We start from the raw sequence: 17215 nt of genomic DNA, 5'->3' as shown, positions 1-17215 counted from the left end.
ATACAAATTTATTTTTATCTTTGAAAGGAGTTTTTTCCTACTCAGGAAGAAAGACAGAAATTGCCATTGATGCTTTATGATCTTTATGGTTCATCAAAGTTGTTCCAGCTAAATCCAGATTTTCGAAGTGCTGTTTGCAGGGACAAGCATTAATACCCAAGGGAAGGGTATTGTAATGTAGCAAAGAGAACTCTAAACAATGTGCTTAGTATCAAAAATATTGACAGAGTGAATTAGGGGGAACAAAACTCTATCTTTGCTTTCTTTACAGCTTTGCTATGAAGTAAAACTTCGGAGGAAAGTCAACATGAATGAACGTGCTAGGATTGCCGATCTTGATCGTGAGAAGTCCACTCAAGATAAAATGGTGGCATGTTCTCCAAATTACCCCACTTCAGGAAAATGTGAATTTATAGGGATGAATCACAGGGATGGTCTGGAAAAGGACAATAAAATGGAGCAGAGCTTACTAGAGGAAGGAAATCAAATGTGTAAGGAACAAAAAGAATCAAAAAAATCCAAAGTAGGGTTTATGGATCCTTTGGTCACAAACAACCAAAAGAAAGGTGAGGCCTGGCTTGACCTGAGGACTTCTGAGGAAGAGAGCAAGGGCTGTTCTGGCGCTCTCAACACTGTAAGTGAGATGTGATTGACCTACAACTGTTTCTAAGGAAATATTTACATTTTGAAATGCTAACATACTATTACTTCTATGTATAAAGGCTCTTGAAGAACTTGCCAAAGTTAGTGAAGAATTATGTACCTTTCAAGAGGAAATTCGAAAGCGGTCTAACCACAGAAGGTAAGCTATACGTTTCTGATTCTTTTATGCTGGAGAATTAAAAAAGAACATTATTTTCAGTCAGTGTATCCAAACTCATATATTCTCTGTTCATTTAAAGCAAATCTAATGATTCTTGTTGTAATCTGAGTATTTGGATTACTTTACTGTCTGTTAAAAGTTAATGTGTCCTTTAATATAGTTCTTTTTTGCTTTATGTTTATTTGTTTTACAAAATAAATTATGATATTATTGTAAAATTCTTACAGATGAAAATTTAATTGTTTATCCTGTCCATTTCATTTTAGAATAATCATGACACATATTTTTGTACTGTGTATTTCAACTCCTGGTTAAAGTATAATAAACCTATAATTTTTGGCTTGTTTTTAGTTTCAGTTACAGACCCCATCATAAAATGTGTTACCAACAGCCATATCCCAAGCCCCTAAGTAATACTGTTTTGGCTATTACTTCAATCCTGAAGAAACAATCTTTGAGTTCTATCACCTTAAAATGTCACTGTCAGCCAAGGATTTTTGTGTCCTCCAATAGAAACAACCCTAGAATCTTTAAAGTCCTTTATAACAGCATTTTCACATGTGCAAAATTCCACTGAAATAAATATATTTCATTTACCATACCCATCCAGCATTCATGTTGCCAGTTACTTTTTAGGGATATAATTATTTTAATTAGGACAATAAGATAATAAATTACCTGCTTTCTATCTCAATGTTTTAATTCTCCTCCAGCCTAAGTTGTACAACTATAGAGAATAAAATAGTTGACTTCTGACTCAAAGTATGGAAGAAATAGTATTAGCATATGTGTTAGGTCATTTGTCAATTAAGAAAGACACACATTTTGCTTTCCACTCTAACAACCTGTGAAGCCATATTGTTGCTATAATTAAGGTATATTTGATAACTCAGAAAAGATCTGTCAATTTTTTTTTTTACAAATTACACCTTGTCTGAAGTTCTCCTGTCACTCCATAGCTTTTAGGAAAAATTCAGAATCTTTACTATATAATTCAAAGACACTATATAATTTGACCTAATCTTTCTCCTTACTTTCTATCATCCTTCCAACTCTGCTTTATAATCCATCCACACAAAACAACTTACTTGAATAGCCACACTATTTTTATTGCTGCTCACTATGCCAATATGCCCTTTACTCATCAAAGAAAAGTGTTTCTTTCAAATCCATTAATGCCTTCCACTGGGTATTACTTCTATTCCTATTTATGTCATACCATTTAAATTGTTATTTCAAATTCAAGGGAAGGAACTTGAGCTCACATGACAAAATGGGTAGGAATTCTCTTGGCAGAGTAGCGGAAAGGAAATGGCAAGAGGAAACATATAGAAACAGGAATGCCAATAGCAAATGCATAGAGGCTACACAGACACACCAGAGGTCACACAGTCTGGGTGTAGGTGAAGTTTCAAATAATAGAAAAAAAAGAAAGATTAGTAAGATAATTTGGGTCAAAATATGTAGAGATTTGAATACAACACTGAAAGGTAGGCTTTCTCCTGCAATACAGGTGACTTGAAATGTTTGACTAGGGATTTATATAAAAATGATGCTCAAGGAAGTTCTGAAATTTTTATCCTGTAGCAGAACCCCATTGCTTCGTTCTTGTTTTCTTTAAGAGCTTATCTCAAGTAAAATTATCACTAAAATACTATGTTTATAATTGTTTAGGATGAAGCCAGAGTCTTTCCTCCAGGAAATGCCAAATGTAATTAATCTGCCTCATGGAGACCGCATGATCAACAATGGCCAGTGCATTCTTCCAATCAACTTAGAAAAAGAAAAACAGAAATATGGAAAGAATCTAAGTGGTAATCATATTCTCCAAAACAATTCTATGCAAATATGTGGAATTGATGCAATCAATATGCAACAAAATGAAAGTCCACCACTTCCTCCTCCAAGAAGCACATCTCGAAATTTTCCCTGCTCATATGCTGAACAAGCCCATGGAAGTTTAAAGGCAAATTTAGACCACAACACTTGGGTGGTACCAGAAGGTCAAGGTGAAAGGAACTGCAACCCTCATTTCCTTCTGAGTCACAATGAGATGCCTGTGTGTTGTTTAAATGAAGGGAAGACTTCAAAAGATAGCATCGTGTGTTCTTCTTTGGCACCAGAAGCTAAAACACCTAACAAACCTCTGGGTAATGAAAATGCTGGACGTAGCATGTGGTCATGTGACATTGGGATAGGTGCAAAAAATAGCCCTTCTGCATTGTGGTTTCAGAAAACCTGCTCTACTCCCCATAAACTCAAGTATGAAAAGGTCATCCCAGATCACCCTGCTAAATCTCATCCTGAACTTCATAAGAGCAATGACTGCTACTCCCCCATGACGCAGAGCAGTGGCCCATTTAGAAGTTTCAGCTGTGGCTTTGAACGGACTACAAGGAATGAAAAGCTGGCAGCAAAGACGGATGAATTTAACAGAACCGTATTTAGGACAAATAGAAATTGTCGTGCAATAGAGCAAAATCAAAGCTACTCAAAATCATCTGAAGGTCTTAAGCCCTCTGATACCTTAATTACATGCACAGGTAACATATCAGAAAATGACAGTGTATCTGATATTCTGAAAACTAGTGCCTACATACCTGTGCCCAGGGAAAACGTGTCTGATAATCCCACCAAAAAATCCACCACAGGCTTAGTCAGGCAAATGCAGGACCGCTTGAGTCCTAGCAGTTATCGAAACATGCTTCATGAGCATGACTGGAGACCAAGTAATTTGTCTGGCCGACCAAGATCAGCTGACCCCAGGTCAAATTATGGTGTTGTGGAAAAGCTGCTGAAAACCTATGAGACACCAACAGGGTCTGCATTGCAAAATTCTCAATGTTTCCAGAATAATTGGACCAAATGTAATTCTGACATTGGTGGTGGGGCCACGTCAAGTCAGCACTTAGAAGTGCTCCAAATAGAACAAGAGCTTCAGAGAAAGACAGCTCTGGGTGGGGCACAAGTGAAGCAAGGAGTAGATTGGAGAAAGATAACAAAGGTGAGAAAGTAAATAACCTATTTTTGTAGAGCTGCCTGTCTGCTTAGCAGTGGTTTAGAGTTCAGTCAATCGCCTGTTCATACAAATAGAATGTAGGTGCATCTTTTGGTTTCTTCTTAGTTTCTTGACACCATTTTTATGAATAAATGTTTACTTTAGAATTATCTTTCAATGTGAACTTTTTAAAGTACAGTTTTTGAAACTGGGAATAGCACAGTTTTTGAAATTCTGAAGTGAGAGCATAAATAGGTTTAAGAACCTCAGAAAATCAAGTGTTTGTTGTAAGTTTCTCGAAAAACTATTGCACGTATGCATTTGTTGATTTATAGAATTTCCCTTTTAGAAGTCTTTATATTTTTTAAAGTTTATGGGAAATATTTTTTAAAGTATTTGCAGTTTTCAGTTATTCGCTGTGATTGGGTCAGTCATTCCCAGCTTTTGATTCTTGTTTTTTTTCTCATGGTGTTAATCACATGAATGTGAGTGTAATCATTTCAAATAGTGCCTGTTAGAGTTATCTTATTTGTGGAGTTAAAAGGCAACCATGAAAGTGGAAAATGATGTTACAGCTTAAAGTAATAGGACATTCATATTTGTATAAATTCTTGATATTAAAATTGCCCCCAAAATGGGTATTTAAATAAACTAGTACTCTTTTTCTGTTTGCAAAAGAATATACTTTTTGTTACTTATAGAAGAAAAAGAGGTCAAAGGTATTGGTATTTACCAAGAAGTGATATCCAACAGTCCCTTTTTAGACATAATTTACAAATAATTACGAGGTGACATTGTTGTAATTAGTCATTGCTTTAAAACTCTTAGTTTTATAGAATGCACTGTTTATGCAGCATAATTTTAAACTATACCTCCTTCTGAGGTAAACAAAAATTGTTTTAATGTGGTTTTCAAACCCTGCAAAATATCCATTTTTATTTATTTTATCAAAATCTTGCCTGTTTGTACATTGTGCAAATAATTTGCTTGCTTTTGCATTTCTCTGTTTTTATTAATGTCCTGTAGCTTCATATGGGAAATGGAAACATGTATGTAAAAATCAACCAATATTCTCACTAGCCAGCAAGAAATATTACTAAAGATTTCTCACTCTTATATTGATGGGGGATTTCCTCCATGTAGATCTTGTGTATTAGTTCTACATACCCTACCCTTGGAACAGGTCTGAAAAAATAAGACTAAAGAGAGAAAGAGAAAAATCTGGACTGTCATAAAAATGAAGTCCATCCATATAGCCCATCTCAGATGAAAGAGCACAGATTGTGTAAAAAGGTCAATAAGAACCAAAAGTATAAGATGGAAATGTTTTATTTTGAATTGCAAGGGTCCAAGGATGTTTTTCCTTTAAAATTAAAAAAGAAGAAAGGAAAGAAAGGAAAATATTTTCAATCATCAGAAGATGCCCACTATAGATAGCAACTCTTTATTAGAAATTAGAATAAAGTTATATTTCACTGAAGTATTATAGTGATAATTTTGAAGTTGTTGAGAGATAGTGACAGCAATTCCTAGTGAAAGAGAAAGAAACATCAGTTAAAGAATTTGTTAGTTCACATGCCTTTTGCTTAAAGTGAACTCAGTTTCTTCTATAATTTTTTTCTGTTTTAACATAACAGCAAAACATCCTAATAACCCTCTAAGAACATCTGTCATTTCATCATATTAAAATTATTAAACATGAACTTTTCAATCATGAACTAATAAGTTCTAAAAGAGATCAGCTGTATTAAGAATTATCATTGTGAAGCGATCTATAAAATTATCAAATGCCATATTCCATATTAAAAGTGCATTGATTAAACATCAAGACCATAAATATTAGATAAGTATTAAATAAGCAGATAAATCTTTAGCTTTTACTGCTTTTTCTTTTGTACAAATATGCTAATTCATTAATCCAATAGTTGGGGTCAATAATATAGTAAACCTACTGTTGGCGCCTGCATAATGAGATGAATGTCTTTTTGTATGTCTTAGGAATCCATGGCAGTGAAGTCCTCACAAGGAAAAGGGTTTTCCCGACCTGCTAGGCCAGCAAATCGCCGTCTCCCTTCCAGATGGGCCTCGAGGTCTCCATCGGCGCCCCCTGCCTTGCGGAGAACTGCCCATAATTACACTATTTCTCTCCCATCTGAAGCATCAATGGTCTGAGTCTCTGGCCTGAATTGCTAGATTACAAAAAGTCCCAGTTGCCAAACAGAGCATCCTGAGTGTTTGCAACCAATCCTCTCTCTTCTGTATCTGTCAAGATCACTGGGACAAGCAATTTAAATCTTACTCCCATCAGTCTTCAGTGTTTTTATTCTATGGAAAAATTACCTTTCTGTATTTTGATTTCTTAGATCAAATTTTTTAGTGCCATCCTCATTACTTTGCTGATATGATAAGTTGAAACAGTGTATTATATTGTATATTCTAACTTTCTTGCAAGTGTCAGAAAGCAAGATTATGTGCATGGTCATGTGTTTGTAGGTGCATGAGTTGAAATAAGACATATCTTAGTATGTATTTAGATAAGAAAAACATATGTGCTAGTGTTGACTTTGAAATTATAACATGTATACCTATACATTCTTTGTGTTTATTTAAAATTTTGAAAATATACAGTAATACTGTTTATATTTTGTATACCTTTTAATGGGTATCCACATAAGGCATTTGAGATACATGTACTAATTAACCACTTCCTTGGCCCCAAGTACATTGAAAAATAAGAATTATACACATCTCTAATATTGATAGATTTCTATATACAGCTCATAGTTTCTTAATCCATATAAGATTAATACCATTGATTTCCTTGTTAGCTCTTTTAAGTAAATTGTCATAAGTTTTAACAGATCAGACATCCAAAGGAATGATAAAATGTTCACAAAGCCTTTTACATACCATTTGGTAGTCAATTATGGCTTTAACTATATACTTGAGACTGCCTTATAAGCAACGTGATTAAATTAGTGCATTTATTTTGCCAACTTCAGTAACAAACATTCCTTAAAGGGATATGAAAAGACATTTAATTATGCTGAGTTCTACCTTTTTTGCTTTTAGTTCATCTGTTTTATTTAGAGTCACATATATCTAGAGGTCAGTCATTTACTTTTTGCTTCAAATCTTTTCCCTAAAATTAGTAGCTAAAAGGCTGATTCATTTTCTTATTTAACAAGGAAAATCGAGAACAACATTTCGCTGACAGCTAAATTATATTGTATTTCTTACAGTATGTGACATTAAAAAGAAAGCCTTAAACTAAACTTTGGCATCTTTGAGTAGCTTAAGGGATGGAAATACATATTTTGGCCACAATTTGCATATAGAAAACATATTAAAATCTATATTGATAACTGACAGAAATGTGAATGTTGAGGTGCTTGAAATTCTACTAGGAAGACCTTAGCGGTAACTTTGCTTTCCACTGTCTCTATATAAAACCAATTTTGTTATTAGATATTACATAAATGTAAACTTTTCTTTTAACTACCAAAAAAAGTTAGGAAATTCTTATAAAAAAAGTTTTCAGAGACTTCTTATAATATAGTCTAACAACTTAGAGAAATTCACATCATTATGTACCGTAACTTGAGATAAACTAAATAATTTTCAAATCCCAGATTGCCTTAAAAGGCTCACGACTGTTGCGTGGTGAGGGACAGATCATCCTTTCCAATAAGAAAAGTGTTCAGGAGTTGAGCTGAATTTAACTTCTAGCATGTGAGTTTGGAGCAGATGGTAAGTAAGGTATAGAGATCGACTCTTAATTATTTGTCCTTCAGGAGTATCTTTTTTCCATAGAAGCCTGTCAGAAAAGTAACCTTGACATCAAATGGTGTCACTCATGTAGTATACTTTCCATACAGTTGGGAGACTGGCATAAAATGATAGATCTGTTAGGAAAATGCTGCTATGTGTAGCATTGGAGTCTGCCCAAGAACCATGCCACATATTTACTCATTCTTCAACATCATTCTACCCTAAGTAGTATGATGTGTATCTGTGGTTCTTACATTTAACTACAAGTCAGAATGTTGAAGATCTCTTTTAAAAATTAAATTCCTACTCAAACCCCACAGTTACTAAAATTGAATTTGCAGGGGTGAGAACAGGGACTCTGAAATCTTTAATAAAACAAAGTAAAACATTTGATGATTAGAGAAATTTGGAAGTAGTGGCATTTACTGATACCCTAACGGATGGGTACTATTGGATAGTCAAACATTACTTCCCTAGGACTTGGCCTTTGTCATTGGTAAATTGAAAGAGTTGTATTATCAGACTTCATAATTCTAAGTCACTTTTTTGATGACCATTATAATGAAACAGTGGGACACATCTTAATTTATTATATTGACTAAAATCATAGAATATTAGGACTGAAAAAAAGACATCTCCTCCAACTCTTGATTGTAAAAATGAAGAAACTAAACAGATTATTTGAATGTCCTGTTTTCTCTTTTAAAATATTTTGTATTTTTAATGGAAAACCCTATCAGGTAAATGGAAATTATCCTTGAAAAATATTTTTGATGTATTGTGATTTTTAACCAATAGTTTTTCTACTTTGGATGAGCATTTTCCTCTCAATAATATGCACTTCATTATGCCATTATTGCTGAATTTGAGGGACTTGTGAACATTTTACAAATATTTAATTAGAAGCATTTGTGTTAATGGACATCTTCTCTATCCCAGAAAAAGGTCTTATAATATTTCATCTAAGGATTACTGATTTGGGTTGATCTCAGAAAGGAGTAAGCAGTGAAGAGAGAGTTTCTCTGTGCACAGGCAGACTTGTCTGTTTCCTTGCTATTTAACTTACTATACAGTGAGACCTCACTTACCATGACAGATAGGTTCTTGGGAACTGGTTAAGTGAAATTACATATAATGACACCAGGCCCTTGAGTAATGTAGTTTTGTTCAACGGAATTCTTTTCTTATCAACATTAAAACTTAACAATGTTATTTCAGGGCCTACTGTATTACCTTATGTCCAAAGCCAAATATAAATACTTTTAATAATTCACTTTATCAAAAATTATTCATAACTTCCATTAGTTTTTGCATAGACAGTACAGATGACCAGTTACAAGCATCACAAAATATGATTTAGTATTATTAGAGGATTTAGCCAGGCTCCATGGCATCTGTAGAAAATTTCTGGACCTAAAAGTGAGAATCTGTTTCCATAAAATAAGAATCTTTTAAAAATTATTTTACATACATTTGTTGAACAGCAACTACTTGATGTTGAAATCTTCAGCCATTGGAAGCTAGCATGTAAAACAGGCATGGAAACACCTGCTGTGGCATCTGTATACACTGAGAACATTTTGATTTCCTGAAGTGATCTCCAGTAAAGGTGAGAGCTGTGTACATTCTAAACTCAATTATGTGCACATTTCAACACAACTTCTCCCAAAATGTCTCTAGATAGTGGAAAATAAAAGCAAAACCTGATATCCTGCAGCTGACCACCTACAACCCAATGTTTTTCATACAGTGATATTACTTTGTACCTACTAAACTGCTAATGGAGTCTAAGTTTTGATTGAAAAGACAACTTAACTCCATACTTTGTACTGATAGGATGAAATTAGCTAACAATTTTAGGCAAGTTTATATTTTCATTTTACTACTATTTTGCTTCCAGTTCTGTATTTTTAATTAGCAAGTACCTTTATTGGAATGTATGACTATGACTTATTTAATTTCCTGGAACCCATAAAATATACCCCTTCAAAAAAACTGAGCTTCATAAAGTAAAAAATTAAAACAAATTTAAAAAAAGATTCAAGAGAGGATTCTTCAGGCAAGTGCCAAAGATAACTTCTACCCAACATTTTTTACTATATGAATTTTTCTTATAAGAATTTTTTTTCAATGGGAAAAATAATCATGACTTAAAATACAAACTATTTTGCAATGATCTTGTGAATCCAACAGGTAAGATTGGCAAGTTTCTCCAAAAAAAAAATTATTTATTGGAAGCTAGATATGGAAGGACCTAGACTAAAATTGGAGAAATTTCTAAATAACACAGAACAATCTTATTTAGAAGCGAGAAACTTGAAGCTTGGAGAGTCTGCATAGCTGCTGAAGTCACAGGGAGGGCAACCAACTGGGCACCAACACCAGGATCCTGTCTCCCTGTATAGTCATGTGAATCTGACTTGCTTTGCAAAGCTTGTTCAGGTGCCTTGCTTTGGTTACTTCTTAAAATGAACTTCAGGACAGCCATTATGATTTGTAATTACAGAAAGAAAAATTAAATAGCCATGATAATATTTCCCAGGAAAATACTTAGAAATAAATATCACTTCAGACTATTTAGGGTAGACTTTTTTCAGAAAGCAAGAGGAAGACAAAGCGTAGGCAGTTATATTTTATTCTTGACAAATTCTTATTTTGTTTCCACTGAAAGTTTTTCTTAATTTTATCTTTAAATGACCTTAAGCAAAAGTCATCATAATTTATATGGTTTTAATGATTTCAAGAGATAGTATTCAAGAAGTCATGAAGAAGGCTCAATTTATCAAAACAGTTGTTTTTTTATTTTTTATTTTTAATGCCTATACTCTGATATTATATAAATTTTGTATGTAGGCCAAAATGTTGAAGGTAAAGCCAACAAGTAGCCCAATTTAAGTATTCAAAACAATCTTCATCCTATAGCATCAACTGACTCCTGACCTCCTGTTTTCAAAAAATAGAAAAATTTCACTCTATGACTCAAATGTACTCCAGAATGAATGAAAGCATTTTACCTGGAGCATGATTTTATTTCTCATAATCTAATTCCAAAATTAGTTGTTTCCTACCAAATTTTTCCAGAAGCTTTATTCCCCAATTAAGTTACTTATGTAATTTTTAAAAAAATCATTAAATTTAATCCAGCTTTTTGAAATCTGAAGATTTTTTTCTACATAATGCTTTCCAGCCTCAAAATAATGTCAAATTATCTAACCCTAATGATACGCCTTTTCACTTCCATCTTTGTTTAAAAAAAAAAAGTGTTTAAATCATTAAAGAACTCTGAGTTAATGATATCTGGAGTGACATAGTTTGCAAGGAAAGTCAGAGAACCACTTACACTGTTTCTTAAGAGAAAGCTAAGAGTAAAAGGGGGGACAGACTAGATGTTAAAATTCAGGGGGTAAATCACTGGGAATAAAGACTTTTCTTAGGAAATGCCAGGCAAAGAAAGAAAAGGTGACTAGTTTAGTTACTCCTTAAAAAGGAAACTAAAAGTGGCTAAAACTAAATGAATTCCTGATGCATACAACTCAGCAAAACCAAGCACTAGACTTCCCAGACAAATCAAGGCCTGGAAATGCACATTAAGAACTCTGGGCAGGGGCCTCCTCTGGTGGCACAGCGGGTTGAGCTCCGAGCTGTGAAGCTGTCCGCAGCTGCCTCCGCAGCACCAGTTCGATTCCCGGCCAGCCAGGGAGATTCCCACATGGCAAGGCAGACCTCTCCTGCCTGGCCTGCTGCTCCCCTCCGCAGTGTATTTCAGTCTGCCTGCCTGTTCTGTTCCCCACTCTGTCTCTGGTGAATCCTCTCACTTTCCTGCGACTCTGGCCTGTACCCCAGCTCTTGTATAAATAAAAAATAAATCTTGAAAAAAAAAAAAACTCTGGGCAGACACTTCCGTGGAGTCAGGCAATCATCCTCCAGGAGATTTTTTTATTAATATATTTTATTTTATAATTCTTACATCATTTTTCATTTTTGCACAATGTATGCATTTTCATTTTGATTATATTCCCCATACAATTCCCACCCCCCTTATTTTGACCCTAATCCCTCCTCTCCTCCCCCCCTCCCCAGGGTGTCTCTGGTTTATAGTTGCTTGTCTAATTAGTCTTTTTCCTGGCCCCTTATTTAGGTTTTCCAAATTCCTGCTATGAGTGAGACTATCCGGTATTTTTCTTTTTCTTTCTGGCTTATTTCGCTGAGTATGATCCTTCATTCAAGCATCAGGGACCAGACACAGAGTCCCTGGCCAGAATAGAAATGAAATGCCCAGAGAAGGAAATGGGTCAAAACAAGCCCAATCTTGGGAACTACCATGTAGGAAACTTAAGCAAGAAGACTAAAGAAGGGGCATTTTCATTGGAACTAGGACTGGAGTGACCTTTACTGAAGTTGGGAGTTAAGAAGACTTGGGTAGCCAGTGAAGGACACACTTGTAGGTGTGCAGAGATGTAAACACCACAAAGCTGAAATGAAGGGAGGGTCAGTGCAACTTAATCTCTCATATGGGATTTTTTTTAGGAATGAAAAATAATGGAGGCCATCAGGAAACCTCACTGTGAGGGAATTTTAAAGACCGGCAAAGAGGATGAACTCTACAGTGTTACCCTTCCCTCCACTTTCCTTTTAGGTGACTGGTGATTCTATCACCAGAGTCTAAAATTCTTTCTAGAAATTTGATGAATGAACTACATATACCTTCATATAACAGACCATAAAAGCAAAGTTAAGGTACTTGAAAAATTATACCCCAGTAAGTCTTTCTTCAATAAAAATAAAAAATAGGCACATAGGCAAAGAGTAAGTTCATTTTCAGAACCTAAAATTACACAAAACTAAAAGGCATGCTCTTTCAGAGGATATATGGCTGATAGGCTGCTTCAGAGCTGCTGATTCATGCAGAATACAAAAGGGTGACCTTTCCCTCCGATATCAGGATTGTAGACTTATTTGCCTGAATGCACACATCAATATGTTTGTCCAGCCATTAAAAACAAATCTCATAAATCATCTTGCCTGATTATTTTACTATCAATTATCCTTATAAAATTTATCATCAAAAACTGGTATCTTATCAGATTGCTAAGTTATTAGCATCTGTGCTTTCCAGTTTAAAATATAGAGCAAGTGTAGCATTCATCTCTCAACTGGTCTTTCTAGAATATCCTGGTGTGTATGAACTACTGAGCATCATTCAGTAAATGTTTCTTTTCACCTTGCCAGTTTCTTTTTAAACCCTGACCATGAGTATTGCAACTTGGAGCTTCACCAAGTTTGTTTTATTGGTATATCTTTTTTGAAAGACTTCAAGTTAATTATCTGCTAATTTTGCTGATAATTCCTGTGCTTTACATTCCTATCCATTTTTTTTCCTTTGTTAGTTTAACATTTTCTGACTGAATAGCTCATTTTTAATGTTATCCCGGAGGAAGAACCAATGATTTATGCAACTATTCACCGAGTTTTATACACTAAAGATAGAAAGGATTAAACCTTTGATAATTCTAAAATAATATGGCTCATTTTAAATGTCTCTAGTTTCATCTTTCTATTTTTAGATGCCAGCTACCTAGTACCCATACATCAATAAAAAGAATGTTCTATGACATTTTTCACCATCAATTTCACTGATAAAGCTTCCTCTCTCAGAACATTGCTGATCCTTTGTACTAAAAATTTTAAGTCATCTTTCCTGTTTCACAGAATAACTAGCTTGTGATCTAAACTTCCAGTATTAAATGACATTGTTTCCTGTTGGAAATGTAATTTTAAAATTATTACACTTTAAATGTATAAATGAAAAATAAGGGCAATATCATATACACAGTATGGTTTTTGTTTTTTTTTTTTTTTTGTTCTTTATTATTAGGAGGTAGGATTAAAAGGAATTAAGCCCTTGAAAACAAGACATGAGAGTGGAAATTTTTAAATTCCATTTTGGACCCAATGACTTTCATTTGGATACAATCTAAAATTTGAAAACAAAATGCTGGTTCTTGCAGTAATAAAATAATTTCTCAAAGCACTGGCTGTGCACATTTCTGAGGATACATAAATTGGATTGCGGGTTTGGAAACAGGCCCGAGTCCAGGCAGGCTCTTTCTCAGTTCTTGTCTTCAGTAAGGAAAGAATTCAACGTCAAGATCAAAGTTACAAAAAGCAAGAGATTTATTGATAGACAAGAGGAAGGACAGGAAAGCTCTCCGAACAGAGAGGGGTCCCAAGTGGATGGCCACTGAGGTGGTGAGAAGTAGGTGCAGTGGGCAGGAGTGGGGGTTCAGTTGTTGGGTGTCTCTGCATTTTATCTCTTGTTGATTGGCTAGGGTGGGGAGGTGTTTCCAAGGCTGCCTAAGGCCCATTGAGTTTGCCCATGTTACCCTCTACATTGCTGAAAGTAACTTTGGCCCATTGCTTTAGCATTGTGTTACTGTTTTGGTGATCTGAACACTCCATTCTTTACTAGATTGGGGGGAGGAGGGGAATCTTTCCTGGTCTGCAATTGTTCTCCAATCAAACTGTTAAATAGACTTAGGGCCTGGGGCACTCTGTTCTTAACTGACTGCCTGTACACATTTCCTAACTTCTTCTTTCATTGTCACCATTTTCAGCTTTTTCATGCCAGCAGTCAGTGCAAAAGCACTGCGGGCAAACTCTGTTCTTTCCCAGGCAGCCCCTCAGCAGTGTATTTCAGTCAGTCTGCCTGCTCTGCTCCCCACTCTGTCTCTGGTGAATCCTCTCACCCCGCCAAACCTCTGACCTGTGCCCCAGCAACTATGTGCATAAAATAAATAAATCTTTAAAAAAATAAAATAGAATAAAATGATAAAAATGTAAAAACAAAAAGACCTGGAAACTAAACTTTCTTACTTTCATAGAGATGGCATGTACCAAACATTTTTGCACTATGTATTTTGAAATAATAATAGACTCCCAGGGAGTCGGGGGGAAAAAGAACAAAGAATCTAAAGCATTCTTTACCCAGACTCCCCTGATGATGACATCTTATAATAGATTAAAATAAAATCAAAGCCAGGATATTGACTTTGGTACAATATTGGTTTAAAGCCTGATTCCATTTGTGTGTGTATGTGTGTAGTTCTATGCACCTTTTAACATGAAAAACTGATATAATCACAACAATCAAAACATAGACTTGTTCTATCAATAATACATTGAGAATTATTCTGGAAAGCACATTTTATATCTGGGCCATAAGAAAGCAATTAATGCATTTTATTCTAATTGACTCATAAAACCTGAAGATAAATTCAATTACCTAATATCTCTTTTCTAATTCTGTAATTCACACTCTAAAATTCTCATGAATTATTAAGCCAAACTTCCATACTTACTTAAATTTCAAGTCCCTTTTAAAAGAGAAAATATAAATTAGAGGAAAATCTCAGTGACTATTTAAAATTATTTTTTAAACTTATTTTCAAAGATTGATTTATTTATGGATACAAGAGCTATAGGTCAGAGGCACAAGGTTGGAAGGGTGGTGGTAAGAGGAATCACCAGAGACACAGTGGGGAGCAGAACAGTTGGATCTACTGAAATATACTAAGGAGAGCAGCAGGTGAGATAGGAGAGGTCTGCTGTACCATGTGGGTTACTTTCCTGGCTGGTGTTTGAACTGAGGCTGCGGTGCTGATAGTGCCAAGACTTAACCCCTAGGCCACCAGAAAGGCCCCTATTTATTTTTTCTTAATAGTTCCTCTACTTCCTGAAATTTAATAAAGAGCAAAATTTTGTGAAAATTTTCAGAGTGGAAAGGATAGTTTTCATGAGATTGTAATGAAATGATTGGTTTTCTGGTCTCAATCTGAGATTTGGTATCTGAACCCCTGAGGCTCAAAAGCATAATGAAAAGCAGATCTGGTTCTAAGCCCCACTGTTATTGTCCCCAAATTCGGACAGGACAAGTCATGCAATAGGAGAAAGCACGCACAACATTAGCAACCAAAGGCACAAAATAAAGCCAACTTCCTGGGTATACAGAAAGCATACACCCACCCCACCGACCTGTCTTTCTCACAGATGGATGCCCAAGTGTTGCAACAGACCAAAGACATGAAGACACTGGAAATGACAAATCCCATCATCACCAAATGGAGAGTTGCTGGGATCTGGGGGTGGAGTTAAGCGGCCAGGTTTGTTGTAAAACCAGACATGTTGGCCTTGGCTCACTCACTTGGCCTCATGGCTCTTGGCTTTTCGGTCACTCTCTTGGTCTCACAGCTCTTGGCTTTTCACCACTTCTCATCATGCCATTGGGATTCCTGGTCGGCAGAACTGGTAGGACGCATTCACGAATTTATCTCCCTCTTTCTCCCTGTGATATTCATTTCCTTTTCTTTTGTAAATAAACCCTTTATTAACCTCTTGTGTGTGCCTGCAGTTGAGTATTAATAAGTCCTTTTTAAGTGAGCAGGTGAGGACACACAGGCAACCCACTGCAAATCGGGTTTGCCCTGTAGCAGTTCTTGTTCCATTTACTGAAAACACACAGGCTAGTAAGAGCTGATCATGTGACAGTGGTATGAGGAATAAAGTCCCAAGGGTGGAATTAGAATGGGGGACAAAGTTTTACTAGGAATGGAGAAGGCAACACCGTTACCATAAGTCATGAGACAATTGCATAGCAAAGTATTTGCTGTTATCACAGGCAGTTATTTTTTTTTAAAGATCTTTATTTACTTACTTACTTACTTATTTATACAAGCACTGGGTACAGTCAGAAGAGCGGAAGGGTTAGAGAATTCACCAGAGCCAGATTGGGGAACAGAACAGGCAGACCAATGAAATACACTGCTGAGAGGAGCAGCGGGCAGCAGGAGAGGTCTGCGCACCATGTGGGACCCTTGCCAGTGACTGGGGATCAAACTGGCGCTGCAGCGGCTGCGGGCAGCTTCGCAGCCCAGAGCTCAACTGCTGCGCCACCAGGGGAGGCCCATCACAGACAGTTATCATGAGAGTGCCATGGAGATAGTCATGTAATCAGGTCAACGGTGGCCTAGATATCCCCAGGCCTTCATCATGATATGGGCTATACTCAGTAAGTAGTCACGGAAGTCATACTGTTACAGGGCAGGGAGAGGGGCAGCCCAGACCCTGCAAACCTGCCTATTCTAAATGGGTTCTGTCATCCACTGCATCAATACAAAATATATGAGACTTTAATGGGAAGGAACTTTAATACAACTTCCTTCCTCAGTCTCCTCTGCAGCTTCTTCTGTCTCTGCTCAGCTCCACCCTCCTTTTGGGTGGGGCAGAGAACCTGGAACCTCCCCCTTTCCTGGGGACCACCCTGTTACAATACCTCTGTTGTGATTTGCAGATAGCAAGTAGGTCCCAGTTGCCCATGAGTGGCCAGCTAGTAGCCAGCAGGAATCCCACCCAGGTATCAAGGAAAGGCTCTAGCAAAGGGACCTCACCAAATACTACTGATGGACAAGAGTAGAAAATTTAGGATGGAGGCATCACAAGGCCAGAAAATGGATGTGGGGTGGAAATGATAAATCTAGTTGTTAAATCAGATATAGAAATGAAAAGTCCTTAGCCCCCAATTGCTATAGCAAGTATCCAACTGCTATAAGATGTATCCAGAGGCGCAG

At 36.0% G+C, this 17215-nt stretch overlaps 1 protein-coding gene across 1 annotated transcript; it reads left to right on the top strand.

Moving 5' to 3' along the window:
- Positions 1 to 275: 275 nt before the first annotated feature.
- On the top strand, positions 276 to 9689 carry LOC119252866 (uncharacterized protein KIAA0408-like). Its single transcript, XM_037520367.2, has 4 exons — positions 276 to 634; positions 723 to 802; positions 2498 to 3827; positions 5820 to 9689. Exons 1-4 carry the CDS (start codon positions 308 to 310, stop codon positions 5991 to 5993), a joined length of 1911 nt encoding a protein of 636 aa, XP_037376264.1. The 5' UTR covers positions 276 to 307; the 3' UTR covers positions 5994 to 9689.
- The last annotated feature ends 7526 nt before the right edge of the window (positions 9690 to 17215 follow it).

This window comes from Talpa occidentalis, unplaced genomic scaffold (assembly GCF_014898055.3).
Source record: "Talpa occidentalis isolate TD23 unplaced genomic scaffold, MPIMG_talOcc4v2.1 talOcc4.2, whole genome shotgun sequence".
Taxonomy (NCBI): domain Eukaryota; kingdom Metazoa; phylum Chordata; class Mammalia; order Eulipotyphla; family Talpidae; genus Talpa; species Talpa occidentalis.
Note: the sequence above shows the minus strand (reverse complement) of the source record. Positions and strands in the feature narration are given on the sequence as shown.

Bases quoted from the DNA above. Each gene is read 5' to 3' on its own strand.
- LOC119252866 (XM_037520367.2), top strand. From the start codon at position 308: ATGAATGAACGTGCTAGGATTGCCGATCTTGATCGTGAGAAGTCCACT. The intron at 635-722 runs GTAAGTGAGATG...CTATGTATAAAG, and splicing joins GTTCTGGCGCTCTCAACACT to GCTCTTGAAGAACTTGCCAA. The intron at 3,828-5,819 runs GTGAGAAAGTAA...TGTATGTCTTAG, and splicing joins ATTGGAGAAAGATAACAAAG to GAATCCATGGCAGTGAAGTC.